Below are 15,000 nucleotides of genomic sequence, written 5' to 3' on the forward strand. Positions count from 1 at the left end.
TTTCATTGGCTAGAGAAAGCAAGAAGGGAAAGGAAAGAAAAGGAGGGAAGCAGAAAGGGATGGAGCATCTAGTGATAGTAGGTAAAAGAAAGGGAGAAAAAACAAAAGGAATGATAAAGAGCTAGAGAGAGAGAGAGAGAGAGATGGAGAGAGGGGAGAGGATGGATTGACGTGTGTGAGGAGTACCTTGTGTATTTCTTGCATTCCAAATGCCTCTGGGTCCCTCATCTATGGAGAGAGAGAGGAGGAAGAGATAAAAGAAGAGAGAGGGAGAGAAGGACAGAGAGAAAGATAGAGAGACAGAGGAGGAGTAGAAGCAAAAGGAACAGATACAGAAGACAGACTGAGAGAAAGAGGAGACCAGGGTAGGAAGCCATGTGTGTGGCAGTGGCAGAATGAAGGGATGAAGCCATAGTGGAAAGAGAGAGAGATGGAGACTGATAGGGGGATGGAAAAAAGAAAGACAGAGAGAGCAGGACAATCCATTACTGGTCAGATGCAGAGCAACTCACACGTGTTTAAGACAGCAGTAGAGAAAGAGAGAAAGAAGGGAGAGAGAAGATAGACAGGGACACCTGGAGACAGTGTGACAGACACCCTCACAGACACATTCAATCAGGCAGTGCGCAAACTGATAAACTACAGCACACTGGCACACAAACACACACTGGCACACAAAAAAAACACACAAACAAACAAACACACACACACACACACACACACACACACACACCTGGTGTGACTCATCCCAGCCATTCTCGTCTCTGACTCCAAGACGGGCTCGGTAGTAGAGCAGCGTCTCGCAGCACGAGGTGTCGCCCCCTGCCAGTACGGAGTGGTAGAGAGGCGTCAGTCCACAGCGGTCCTTATAGTCTGGAGATGCTCCTACAGCCAGTAGTATCTGGGGGGGGGGGTCACATACAGTGCTGTTATCTAATGTAAAATGCCTAGAAAACAGAGAGACTCAAGCTTACATCCCACGAGGACATCTACTGTATTATGTACACTATATGTGTGTGTGTGTGTGTGTGTGTGTGTGTGTGTGTGTGTGTGTGTGTGTGTGTGTGTGTGTGTTACCTGCAATGCCACGTGGTTGTGTGCTCGAACTGCTTTGTGTAGCGGTGAGAGTCCTTCCCTGGATCTGAAATCTAGATGGGCTCCATTAAGCACTAGGCACCGCACCACCTCTATGCCCTGAGGCATCTGCACTGCCAGAGTCAGGGGCGTCTCTGAGAGAGAGAGAGGGGGGGGGTACCACATCTTCATTCAACTGCCAACACTTATACAGACATAAAAAGGCAGCATAGTCCTTGCTCTGCACTGTCATGACTCTTTGTACACCATTCCCAACCTCAGAAACATCCTCCAACTCTAGAGAACACATTCGATTGTGTGATTTATCAAAAGTACACTCCATACACATTTTAGAGTACCATTCTTTTATATACTGGACCTGGACCCTAACATCCTAATATATATATAATATATAATATAAACTAATCTGGAATCATTAAACATCTTAACTAACTTAACTATTTGTTAATTAAATATACTGACGTCATCCTTGATCTGTATCTGTTTCAGGTGTTTCAATGTTCTAATTTAAAAAAAAAATTTAACTGCCTTTGCTCTTAATTGTGTTCTCACCGACTTGTGGACAAACCTTGGCTGTCATCTAGTTCATTATAAACCAGGTAAATTGGGCAAGAAAATCAGACAAGGCTAAATCTTCATCAAACATTTTCTTAGAAACCAAATTAGTTATTTTATCATGTAGCAACATACCGGTATATTTGTATTTAAAGAAATGTATACTCATCAATGTACCACTTCCTTACAAGTAGATTCACACAAAGCGCTCTAACAATAAATGAATGAATGAATGAAATGAATATTTTATCATTCATTTTTATAATTTCTATCATTTTTATAATTTTCTTCCAGAGTTCATAAAATGTCAGTGAGAAATTACTTTTCTCATTTACTTTCTCATTCCCTTGCAATAGTTTTATGTTCCCCCACAACATATTTGTTTTCCCTTACAATAGAGAGCTTATTATTACTTAACTGAACGCCATTTTTTGTGAGAGGAGATCAAATTAATTTCCCACTATGTTCGTTGTGGGATTCTATAAAAATGTAACATTCATTTTCAGAGAGAGAATTTTGGAGAGCTGTGGTGGGAAAGTAATTTCTTCAATATTACTTCAATCTACTTGAGCAATGGCTCCAAATGAAGCAATGCATTTGGTAAACAATTATCATACAACAAAAAAATCATCATTTCAAGACTCTCTGCCCTTTATTATTTTTGTGAAGTCTGGGCCAGAAGCTCAAACTTTCAGATGCGTTGTGATGGAAGTGCACAGATCTTTTGGGGATCTATAAATCCATAATTCTAGCATCTCAGGACATGAATTGCACCCATGCAATGGTGCCAAAAGCAAACTATTGTGGAAAAAATAAAAGGATTCTATTCAGACTTCAGAAAATTGCTACAATATTGTAAATGTGATGGAGTGAGCACCTCCATAGAATCTGGTGGATTTCGACATATTTCAGTCCATATCTGCTCAAGATTTCTGCATATTTTATTTAGTGTATAGACCTTCAATAAAGCTGGAGGCAACCTGGAGATGTGGAGGGATAGCTGTTTTGAGTGTGAGCGCTCAACTTTGGCTAAGCGGCTAAACTCACCTCCATTCTCTTGGTGGTGGTAGTTTGGGTCAAGGCCTTTATCCAGTGCTTTGGTGATCCTGTCCAGAGATGCACTCTGGATGTACTCCAAAAACTTCCTCAGGTTGGCCTGAGGCAAGGGGAAAGCGGAGACATATCTGAATCTCCGGAAAAAATATCTGAAAGTTCAGCCTGCTTTTTTTTTTCTTCTTCTCAGAACTATAATTTCCACTGACACAGATATATTTATATCACTGCAGCTGTATTATGATAACACATTTGAGTCATGCCCGTGTATTCAGGCCTTTTGTGGTGTTTTACATGTGAATAGGATTTTTTCTCATTTGGTTTATGCTAACTGCAACAGAAGCAGTTTGGGTAAAACTAGCAGCTATAGCATGTTTCACCTGAATGCTAACTCATGCTAATTTTGTCAGCTGACAACCGAGAGACCATTACTAAATTAGTCTCACACCTTGACCATATTTTACCTGTTCATTTCTTACGGTTGAACCTGCATAAACCCTCACTTGTACACCAATTATGACTGCACTAGTACAAGAGCTATAGATCTCAATATCTATCATCTTTCTCTTACACCATTTCCATATATAACCACTCATGCATACGATGTCTTACACTAGCTAGCACCTGTTCACCACTCCCCAGGATATCTCTTCCATTTCTCCTAACTTCAATCTCCTTTACATTATGTCAGGGCTCTCAAGTTTTGAAGACAGGCAAGAGTGACATATCCCCCCCCCCCCGCGACGCCCCGGCCCACCCGCCCCGCCCCTGCCGTATGCCCACAGACCAGCCCCCCCCCCCCATATTATTATTAGTGTTTTGTTGTTGTTAATAATTGCTCAGACTTGCAGAAAAGATTTGACACATGGCACTGACAATTCAACCAATTACAAAGTATGTATTCAATTTGGGAGAGAGAGAGAGAGAGAAAGAGAATTATTATTATTATTATGCCTTTTTGGACTCTTTTATCATTTTTAGTATTGGTTCCCATTATATATGCCATAGTCATAGAATTAGATGTATTAATTGTGCTGGTTGACTTCAGTGCCTGCTGTTTGGCCTGATGCCCCTTACTATGTGCCTTGTCACATCCCGCACACCTGGATGGGCACAGGAGGTCTCTTGGCGCAGATAGAGCACCAGTAATATGAGCTGGTGCTTCCTACAGTAATACATGGCCATTTAGAGGTCCATTCACTATTAAAAGAGGTCTTGTAGGTGGCTGCTCCTGGGACTTTTCTTCCTTTTGTTCTAGCCATCTCCTCCACTGTTTCTTCCACCGTCTCCTCCTCCTCCTCCTCCTCCTCCTCCACCTGCACCGTCTCCTCCTCCTGCACCGTCTCCTCCTCCTCCACCTGCACTGTCTCTTCCTCCTCCACCTGCACTGTCTCTTCCTCCTCCACCATCTCCTCCTCTAATGTGTTTACGACCTTCTCTGGGCCTAATCTGGCCTTTTTAGGGGGCTTTCCCCTTTGGGCGAAGGACAGGATGCTTATTTGTTTTTTACCTGACATCTTTGAAAGACAGATGCAGTGATTAATGCATCCATGGCCAGGATATTTATAACATGCTAGTATGCCTAATGAGCTCGCGATTCACAACTTCACCAGGCGTGAAGAAGCCTCGGAATCTGAATAAAATGTTCAAGCAAACACATTTACAAAAAATAATGCCCATAACATAATTGAATATTAAGGGCTGCCTAATATTCGTTCGAATTATAGGCTATATATATTTTTAATAGGCCTGCTCGAATTTATTATAGCCTATTAACGAAGTTCGGAGTCAAAGCTATAGTGAAAAGGCAAACTGTGTTGGCTACAAACACTCATTAAAAACTGATGCTAATCATCTCGGAAATATTCTCTAACTGCAGTCAAGTTGTCATTGCTTGTGTCAAACCATTGTGAATTTGTTGTAACATTAAAACAGGAGACGACTTACTCTTTGTAGAAGACTGATGCTCGGAGCTCCAGTAGTTTCCTCAGGTAAACGAAACTTTCGAAAGATCAATCGCGCGCAATTCCAGGATGCTTTATTTTCATTGGTTGCTGCATTAAATCTTACCCAGATACAACAGATGTATTTTTCGGATTGGCTATAGTTTTTTTTTTATTGGCTGATAAGTGGCACCTCACGGCAGAACTCCAGGGGATTCGGGAAGACGTGCTTGATTCCTCCATGGTGAGGGCAGCGCGACCAGGTCATGTTTGCGCGCTGCAGCACATTAAATAGCCTAGAGTTTTTTTTCAGCGTGAGAAATACGATGTGTGGCGGGAGTGCGTGACTAAAGACCGAAATGAGTGACTGTCACGCTCAATGCGTGACACTTGAGAGCCCTGTTATGTGTAGCTTCATCTGAACAGTGTTTCACCTGGGCAAGCCTCATAGCTGAACTCTCAACTGTGCAAACCTTACCACTAACCTGCAGATCTCTTTCAAGCGCTTGTTCTGTTCCACCTTTGTGTTAGCAGTAGTACCTTAGTGTGTAGTTTGGTCAGCTGCTTCTCATCCAGGTTGGCCTGCTTGTAAACTCTGGTCTTATACCTAAACTGTGTGCATATAAACATGTTTTTTGTGAGAGATAAGTGGAATAAGGAGAGAATGAGAGAGAGAGGGGGGGGGGAGTGAAGATAGAGAGAAGGAGAGAAAGATATGAACAGGATGAATGTAAAGAAAGATAATAGGTTGCAGAATGTGAAGTTACAATGCAATGCAAATTACAATGCAAGCATCATAATGAAATTTAGAAATAATTGAATCTTTGCATTGCTGCATTGCAGCAGCACAGAGAACCTCACGACACGATGTGTAGAATGTATTTAGGTCTCCCTCTTTTGATAGAGTATGCATTTGACCTCAATTCCCAATCTGGATATTCGGCTTGCAGTTGTATAGGTCATTTGAGCACTGACGCACTTTTAACATGTGCATTCACACAATGCCATATTGGGACACTGACACACTTCTGCTTGCTTAGCGCCTAAGTGCACAAACATTTGAAACATGAAAGGAACAATCACTTATAGACTTTTCAAACTGTCTGCCACAAACAATGACCTTGGTACTTTTTTGAAACAGGCTCCAAGTGTGCTCAGTAGCTCCTACATTTGGGAAGACTGCCCTGTTTTCCATAATGATTGCAAGTTTGGCTGATGTGTTCATTTCAAACCAGTCCATCGGAATGCCTATTTAAAATAAGACACTGACCCAAAGACCATGTAGCTCAAAGACACCACAAGAGGGCATCAGAGGGGTTGGGGAAAAGTGGGTGGCTCTCAATATTAAACCTCTCTCTCTCTCTCTCTCTCTCTCTCTCTATCCCTCTATTCTCCACCTCCTCTCTCCTCCACATGTATGTCTTTTTAGCCCAGAGTTTCTCCATCCTTGAGTTCCCCTTCCCCCTTTTTCTGCTTTTCCGCTCAGCTGATGTGTGACCAGAGGGAGAGCTGTGGAATGAGGACAGAACCTACATCTACCTGTGCTGCAACACACACAGAGAGACACACACACACACACACACACAGACACACACACACATATACACTCACTCACTCACTCACTCATACACTCACTCTCACACTCACTCTCACTCTCACTCTCACTCTCACTCTCACTCTCACTCTCACTCTCACACTCACACTCACACACACACAGTCACACTCACACACACAGAGTCACACACACATACACACTTCTGGCATCAAAAGCGAGGCGGATCTCTTTTTAACCAATTAATGGTGTGTTTTCTAAAAAAACCTCATTAAGGTCCACTGTACCGCAGCATGACATGATGTGATTATACTGAGTAATATTTCACCAAGGGCAAATACTTAGTCATGCCCTATTTTAAAGATACTTAACAGGGTGGATACTCAAGACGACAGCATAAGTGGCATGCATTGTGGTGAGGTTCAGAGGTTTTTAGCTCTTTCATACAAACACACACACACACACACACACACACACACACACACACACACACACACACACACACACACACACACACACACACTCATAGATAAACAACATGCGTCCCCCATCCCATTTTCAGCAACCCCAATGTGTGTCAGCTTGTGTCAATTCTCTGACAGCACTGTCTCCTACCATCTTAAAATAGCCTAGGCAAACTCTCAGAGGATCTTGGGGCCTGTAGTTTTACAGACACATTAGCTACCATTTTTTTTTATATAATTCATCTGAGTGTTATAGCACTTCAATTCAGGGAATTGATGGTTTTAAGCACCTGGTCCTATTTTATCTGTAGATAGAGCACCCTTCTTTGAGAGGACTGTGGGTATTGTAGTCTGTGATATAGGGCAGTTGAACTGATTGAGTGAATGAATTGAGGGCACTCAGGTGACATTACCTCCAGGTAGGGCATTCCTTTCTCAAAGGATTGTGGGTATTCTCTCAGCGAGCGCTCTTCATCCAGGAAGTTGGCATCCCGTCCGTCTGTGGCCGGCTGGAAGAGGCCATAATTGTAAACGTCCCACAGCGACTCGCCCAGGGAACACATGATCTGCAGTTTTGCACTCCACACAGTCGCATCAGGGTCGAAGCGCAAACACTTCTATAACAGGGAGGAAGGGAGAGAGGGAGGGAGAGAGAGAGGGGGAGAGAGATAGAGAGAGGTGAAGGGATATACATTAGACAAGTACATTCCAGTGACCATCTGAGGCACCGTATGTAAGCATGTGTGTGTTTGTGCATTAAATCCTTTGAGATGCAGCACAGCTGCAATGCGTATTCCTGCCTAAAGAGGACAGTAAGTGTGCACAGATACACACAGACACAAACACATGCACACACACACACACACACACACACAATCTCATCCCATTGCCTCCTTAACATCCCCACATTTCGGTCTCTTTCCCTTTCCTCTCTCTCTTTTACTCTCTCTCTCTCTCCTCCCGTCTCTCTATCTCCCCCCTTCATTCTGTGGCCAACACCATTGGCATGGCAACTAGTTCATTAGTGGAGCAAGGCTCCCGTTGCCGTAGCAATGCAAAGCAATCCTGGTCCCCAGGAGGAAAACTACGGAGGGGGGGGGGGTGGTGTGTGTGTGTGTGTGTGTGTGTGTGTGTGTGTGTGTGTGTGTGTGTGTGTGTGTGTGTGTGTGTGTGTGTGTGTGTGTGTGTAAGACAGATAGAGAGGGGGAGAGAGAACAGGACAGGGAGAACGAGCCAGGGAGGGAGGACCAGACTGGTAGCTTGACTCACGCTATGGTCATGTATTTTGTTAGCGTGTGTTGGTGTGTTGATTAAATTTGAATGTAGAATGCAGAGATTATTGGCTTTCTCAATTATGAGTAAACTGTAATTATGTTGTAACAAGCTAATTCACCAGCTACACACACACACACACACTTGCGATAAGAGACCTGGTGCCCAGCACTTGTTTAATTTGATCCTTCCTCTCTTTTCCCACCTTCCCCCAGCACTTTATTTCCTGTACAGGATTAATATTGTTCTTCTTGTTCTTCCCTTTGGTGCAATCCAATAACATTGTTTCTGCAAGGTAAGCATTTGTCTGTGTGTGTGTGTGTGTGTGTGTGTGTGTGTGTGTGTGTGTGTGTATGTCTTAGTGTGTGTGTCTTAGTGTGTGTGTGTGTGTGTGTGTGTGTGTGTGTGTGTGTATGTGTGTGTGTGTGTGTGTGTGTGTGTGTGTGTGTGTGGGGGGCTATACTTGCTCCAAGAGGTTAGGGATATGTAATGAGATCTAAGGGGAGAGCTCTAGCCCCTGACTCATATATAAAACAGTATGTGTGGGGATACACATTTGAACAGGAGTTAGGGGTGTGAATAGGTTGTGCCTGGATGAGATAGTACAAAGGCCACAGACAGAATGGGCAATGTCTCCAGTGATGAATTAGCATGCACACACACACACACACACACACACACACACACACACACACACACACACACACACACACACACACACACACACACATTTGAGAGAAATATGAACTGTAATAAAAAAGCTTGTCCTGTGAGCATTCCTCCTCTCTTTACAGATCGTTTTGTCTCCTCCTCCTCCTCTCTCTTTTCTGGTTTGCTCTGCCTGTCTCTCCCAGAACTCATTAAAAGCTTATGAGCTCATTAGAAATTAGCATTGTATTGAGGGCAGATGATCTGACATGTGGAGCATTGTAAACGTGCTGGGACTTGAGCTCACGACCCACAACTCAGTGGGATCCCAGGCCCGTGACCCCTAGGCTGACGACACACTGGGCAACGTTGTGGACAAGACCTCTGGAAAACATGTAGAGAATTCCCACAATTTGTTCTGCCATTCATGCTTATCCGGTCATTGCAAAAAACAAATGTAAATATAACCCCAAAACATTGCCCAGTGTATCATAAGACTATGGGTGAGGCCTTTTGCTGTTAAGGGTTAAGGCCCTCTGGATAAGGTATTTGTGTAAAGTAGCATATAGCTACCAATATTGGTTTGGGAAAAGTGCAGATTATAGAATATTGATGTAATGTTCCTTTACAAAACTACTTGTGGGACTTGATGATTATTTAATCATTTTGGTTATTATTCTGTTCACTGCAAAACAGAATGTCACTTTCAGCCACATCATAAAAAGCGTAATGGTGTATTGTTGTCTGACGGACATGACGGACTATGTCTGTCAAACATTCTGGCTTCAGTGTTCAAAGCTTATCATTAACTGTCTGCCTGGAGTGATTTGTGACATTTTAGCAATTCTGAAGTAATTACAGTCTTGAGAAAGTTTATATTCTGTATGAAATTGGAAGGAAACAACAGAGTCTCAAGTCCCTGTGAGCCTCTACACTACTGGAGCTATGCATTCTCAAGCCCAACAAGCTCCTGACTAGGCTAGCACCAAAATCATTGCAATCATTGCAATCCATTTCAATGATTAAATACGAAACACCCAAATATATCATCAAATATATTAAATAGTGTTTCCTCTGGCATCTCGGGGTCAGCCAATGTTTTTGTCAGGAAGGAAATCTGAAAAAGTCTCTACTATTTATGCCTTTAAATACTTCATATTAGCTGGAACATACTTACAAGAGAGTGGAAACTGACACAAAATGGTACATTTGGTAGGAGAGAAAAAAGATTTTGACAGACCAAAATTCCGAAAATGTTGTAGTGAATCACAATAGTCAAAGGTTTTTAGAGGTTTAGAATATGCAAAACATCCAGCATACTTCACTTGTCCTTGTGAGCTCTTCTGGATGTATTTAAGGGGAGCTAACTAAGGATGCTACTGCTTGTCCAAGTGTCTGTCTGTGTAACTCTACCAAACCTGATCATGTTCACAAATGTATTATCTTATAATAAATGTAGTATTATTCATGGTTTTGTATACTATACTACGTATGAGTAGGTAATCTTATCCATAATTTGACCTATGTCTATTTTTATTGTGTCTATTCGATGTGTGTGTGGTGTTTGTAGAGGAAAACGGGTGAAACTTTTTATAACAGGTCAATTTAGAAGAAAATGCTCGAAACACAATTATTTGCCCCAAAAGTAGTCAATACTGCTACAACTGCCTGAAACATATGCTTCCAGTGCTAGTCTGCAGGGACCTAATCAATCAATACATATCTACGCGCTGACTGTACAGTTACCTAAGCCCTGGGCATCTGCAGGAAGCTAGGGTATTTGTGCGAGTGGCTTGTGTATGTGTGTGTGTGTGTGTGTCTGTGTGTGTGTGTGTGTCTGTGTGTGTGTGTGTGTGTAAGTGTGTGTGTGTGTGTGAGAGTGTGAGTGTATGAGAGAGAGAGAGTTTGTGAACACACTGAAGTTCCCCAAGCTATTGTGTGTGTGCATGTGTGTGTGAGTATGTGTGTGTGTGTGTGTGTGTGTGTGTGTGTGCATGTGTGAGTATGTGTGTGTGTGAGAGTATGTGTGTGTGCGTGCGTGTGTGTGTGTGAGTATGTGTGTGTGTGAGTATGTGTGTGTGTGCGTGTGTGTGTGTGTGTGTGTGTGTGTGTGTGTGCATGTGTGTGTGTGAGTATGTGTGTGTGTGTGTGTGTGTGAGTGCATGTGTGTGTGTGTGAGTATGTGTGTGTGTGTGAGTGCATGTGTGTGTGTGAGTGTGTGTGTGTGTGAGTATGTGTGTGTGTGAGTATGTGTGTGTGTGAGTATGTGTATGTGTCACTGACCGTTTGCTTGATGTCAGGGATGCCGATGCGGAACACCAACATAGTCAGGTGAGTTTCCTCTAGCGGTGACACCGTGGTCATGCTACGCTCCATCATGTAACGCCTCCTCTGCTGCTGAGTGGTTGGTGCCTGATACAGCTGCTGTTGATTGGCTGAAGCTGGATACAGCTGCTTCTGATTGGCCAGTTGAAGTTGAGCAAGTTCCTGATTGGTGGGGAAAGAGATCCCCCTTTGCACAGCAGCCATGGAAGACTTTGGCTGTCTATCTCCCCTTTGTCGTCCAATCACAATAGCCGCTGGTTTATGTCCTTCCCCTTTGGGCTCCCTCAGCGGCCTACCCCCTCGTAACTCCAGCTCCTCCTCCTGGTCCCCCATGTCCACCATTCCGTTTTGCCTTCCTCTTCCTCCTTCTTGCCAGTCCATCCTGCCCTGCTCCTCCTCCTCCTCTTCCTCTTCTCCATCCTGCTCCTGTGCTCCAGGAAAGAAGTGTTTGGCGTTACCCAGCATCCTCCACTGCACTTCGTCACCAAGCTGAACAGTTGTCATGGCAACCGGACATGGCTACCACCCGCAGCAGGGACGACCTCATTCTTGGAGACAGGAGGAGGGAGGGGGAGCAAGAAAGACAGAAATTAGTTCATTTTAGTTAACCATTTGTCCCAGATACAGTAGGTAACTGATGTTGAGCTCACAAGCAGCCTCCCACCATGACTCATGCTGAAGCAACCTAATTAAGCAATGACATCAATTAAGTAATCAATTCACTAATCAAGAGCAAAGACAATCAGACCTCCAACTGAATGTTAACAAAGTGAGTGCAAAATGGAAATCTGTGAAAGGAGAGGAGAGAGAGACAAAGAGTGTCTGTATGAGAGAGAGAGAGAGAGAGAGAGAGTGTGTGAGAGAGAGGGAGAGAGAGAGAGAAAGGAGGAGAAAGCATACTAGAAAAGACGAGATGTGGAGATAAAAGAGTGCCCCACATCCTAACAATACCGTTTCCCCACATTCTCTCTCTCTCTCTCTCCCTCGAAGCGCGAGTGGAGTGGAAAGAGAGCGAGTATAGGGAGGGAGAAGGACGAACAGAGGGTAGACGAGCCTGCAAAAGACCCAACTAACAGGGGAGAAGAGGGAAAGGCAGAGAGCACTCGAGAGGGATAGAGAGACAGAGAGACAGAGACGAAAAGAGAAATGCCTTTTCCATACTGCCATGTAATCACTTTCAGACAAAGGGTGTGAGAACAGATGGAGAAATTGGGGAAAAAGGGGTGTCCATGAGAGTGTGTCTGTTGTGTGTGTGTGTGTATGTGTGAGTGTGTGTGTGTGTGTGTGTGTCATGCCAGTGATTCCCTTGTGAGGCAGGCTTGTCTGGTGAGCGTCAGTTTCTGTCTAAGGAGTGAAAACACTCTCCACGGTCTGCGGCATCACAACTCCACCAACACTTCAACAACAAAGACGAAGTGGAGATGCAATCTTGCGCACTCGCTGCACCCCAACACTCTCCCCCAACACACACACACACACATGAAGCCTAATGAAGGCTCCTGCCCCGGGTCTTACAGTGAACACACCCACGGACTCATAGGCTAGGACACTCTAATTGCTGGTGTGAGTCAAACTGAAGTAGGAGTACGTTTCTGATGGATCTTGGATCTATGTAGGCTAGTAGTATAGTTGTGTTTTGATTTGATGCACCAGTGGTAGTTCTGTCCTTGTATATTATGGCTGCTTCACACTCCACCAGTGAAGGTTGAGAGGAGGTGGGGGGAGATGGAGTGAGAAGGAGATTGGAAGTGGACTGGTGGTCTCTGAGAGATGAGAAAATAGAAAGGCCACAAGGTGATTAGGGGAGATTGATAGAGATAAGAGTGACAGAGACAAATTCACCATCTCTCCTGTACAGAGAGGACAAGATAAATGGAGGGATGGAATGGACAGGAGAAAAGAGAAAGTATTTCATTTCTTTTCTATTCTCACTGTTCTGTGTCTATGTACATGTGTTCCGGAGTTTGCACTTGTGTCATTGATTCAACCTTTCATCTTCGCTACACGCTCTGAAATGGAGATGTGTCTTTGTTGAGTTTAGTAATGCTACAAGTCTTGCTACACTTTGAAGAATGACAGATCAGATGAGATGCTAAAGCAGGAGAGACTAATGTGTAGGCTCGGATGGTATGTGTAAATCAATCTTAGAATAAACCACTCATAAACACTCATGGACTTAGATGCTGGCTAGCGTTAGCTTTTTGTCTCACAGACTAGACCTGGAACATTAAAGGTAGCCAAGATCTTTAGCTTACTAAAAGTTAAACATGGACCAAACGGCTACACTGAGGACAGATTACACACATTCACCAGCACAAGCACATACACTGCCATGCGTGCACTTACATACTGCTCACACTTACATACTGCTCCCATATACATACTGCTCACACTTACAGTACATACTGCTCACACATACATACTGTTCACACATACATACTGCTCACACTTACAGTACATACTGTTCACACATACATACTGTTCACACATACATACTGCTCACACATACAGTACATACTTTTCACACATAAATACTGCTCACATACAAAAGGGCCCAACGGTATCAAGTCATACACTCACAAAATTCATCCATCTCTCTCTCTCTCTCTCTCTCTCCATCGCTCTCTCACTTTCTCGCTCATTCTCTCATTCACTCCCTCTCTCTCTCTCTTTATATGTAGGACAGGGAGAGTGTGTAGATGTATTTTCAGTGAATCACTCCCCAGAAAATTTAATTGGAGAACTTCCAGGGAACAGATTGTCCCACTTTGGTGCCCCGCAAAGAAAAGTGGAACGGCCAAGTTCAGTCCTCTCCCCTTCCATCGCTCCACGTCCTCATCTTTCACCCTCTCTTTACACACGCTGTCCATCCCAGCCTCTCTCCCATAATCGCTCTTCGGACCCATTCAGATGCTAGACGGAGAACAGACGGAGGGAGTGAGGGAGTGAGTGAGCGACTGCCTGTTCCCGTCTCTGGAGGTTGAGCCGTGGCAAAGGACCAAACCCGGAGGGGCTATCAGTTATCTCAGCTGGCCATGAGAATCTACCAACACGGTCCACAAAGCCGCCCACCCCCTTTTTCAACAGAGAATGGTGCGGTCTGAGGCGTCACTGTGTGGTACTGAAACACAGTGTATGTGTTTATGAGGAGACAGACAAAGTGTGTGTGTGTGTGTGTGTGTGTGTGTGTGTGTGTGTGTGTGTGTGTGTGTGTGTGTGTGTGTGTGTGTGTGTGTGTGCATGTGCAAGTTTGTTTGACAGCAGTGTTGTGCAGAGAGCTGACTAAGTGTGCCTGTGATTCAACAGCATACTGGGACTACACCTGGGCTGTTCTGCACACAAATACAAACACACACACACACGTTCACACACTCACACACACACACACACACACACGTTCACACACCCACACAAATACACGCGAACACACACTAACACATGTTCAAGGGCATGTATCGCTCCCACACAGAGCTGACTTGGAAGGCTCTTGCCATGCACGACATCATTCTGATTATGCATGTAAAGAAAGATCTTTAACAGGATGTATTGCAGACACGTTGGCTGCGAAACAAGCTAGCTCTTAAGTCGGTAGTGCAACTCAGGCCTGACAGAGCCCCGAGTAGAGGGCTACAACTGGTCTCAACCTTTCTCTAGCTCTCTTCTCTTGGTCTTTTTTGCCAAGCAGTATGGTGCAGCTGCGATTTAATGCAGTTTGAGTCCTCAAAGCCAGCTCTGACAGCTCTGCTGCTCTCTACAGCTGTACACCCCTGGGTCTAAGGGTCAGCGTAAGCAATGCTGACATGTGGCTGGAGATGTGTGCTGCTTGTGCTTCCCAGCGCATATTCTGGTCTGGGAATCCTTGCTGCCTGACAAACTACGGCACAGAGCCATGGCTGCTTCAGGACGGGTTCTACGGTTCTATGGCTGCTTTAGGACGGATCCCATGCTGCGAGTCTGGGCTTCCTCCAGCCCTCTGCCTTTTAATGGTCATGATGCAATGCAGTCATTGTTGTTGGTATTTTGAAATTGAATGTTTTCAGTGACAGTCTTCCAACTGTGCATCAGTAGCATCAGACAGAAAAAACACTGATGG

General features: G+C 44.2%; 1 protein-coding gene across 3 annotated transcripts in view; it reads right to left on the reverse strand.

The window, feature by feature from the left end:
• The window catches only part of LOC105908560 (SH3 and multiple ankyrin repeat domains protein 1-like), a 50,459-nt gene that overhangs the window by 32,626 nt on the left and 2,833 nt on the right, over positions 1 to 15,000 (reverse strand). For 2 of the 3 annotated variants that reach the window (XM_031560813.1, XM_031560811.1), the window contains exons 2-8: positions 10,866 to 11,455; positions 7,076 to 7,279; positions 5,187 to 5,258; positions 2,698 to 2,806; positions 1,078 to 1,229; positions 734 to 901; positions 187 to 228 (exon numbers count right to left, since the gene is read on the reverse strand). In XM_031560813.1, coding sequence (XP_031416673.1) covers positions 187 to 228; positions 734 to 901; positions 1,078 to 1,229; positions 2,698 to 2,806; positions 5,187 to 5,258; positions 7,076 to 7,279; positions 10,866 to 11,411 — 1,293 coding nt within the window. In that variant the 5' untranslated portion in view covers positions 11,412 to 11,455. The remainder of the gene's footprint in view (positions 1 to 186; positions 229 to 733; positions 902 to 1,077; positions 1,230 to 2,697; positions 2,807 to 5,186; positions 5,259 to 7,075; positions 7,280 to 10,865; positions 11,456 to 15,000) is intronic. The other variant, XM_031560812.1, reaches the window with a different exon arrangement.

This window comes from Clupea harengus, chromosome 23, assembly GCF_900700415.2.
Source record: "Clupea harengus chromosome 23, Ch_v2.0.2, whole genome shotgun sequence".
NCBI classification, from domain to species: domain Eukaryota; kingdom Metazoa; phylum Chordata; class Actinopteri; order Clupeiformes; family Clupeidae; genus Clupea; species Clupea harengus.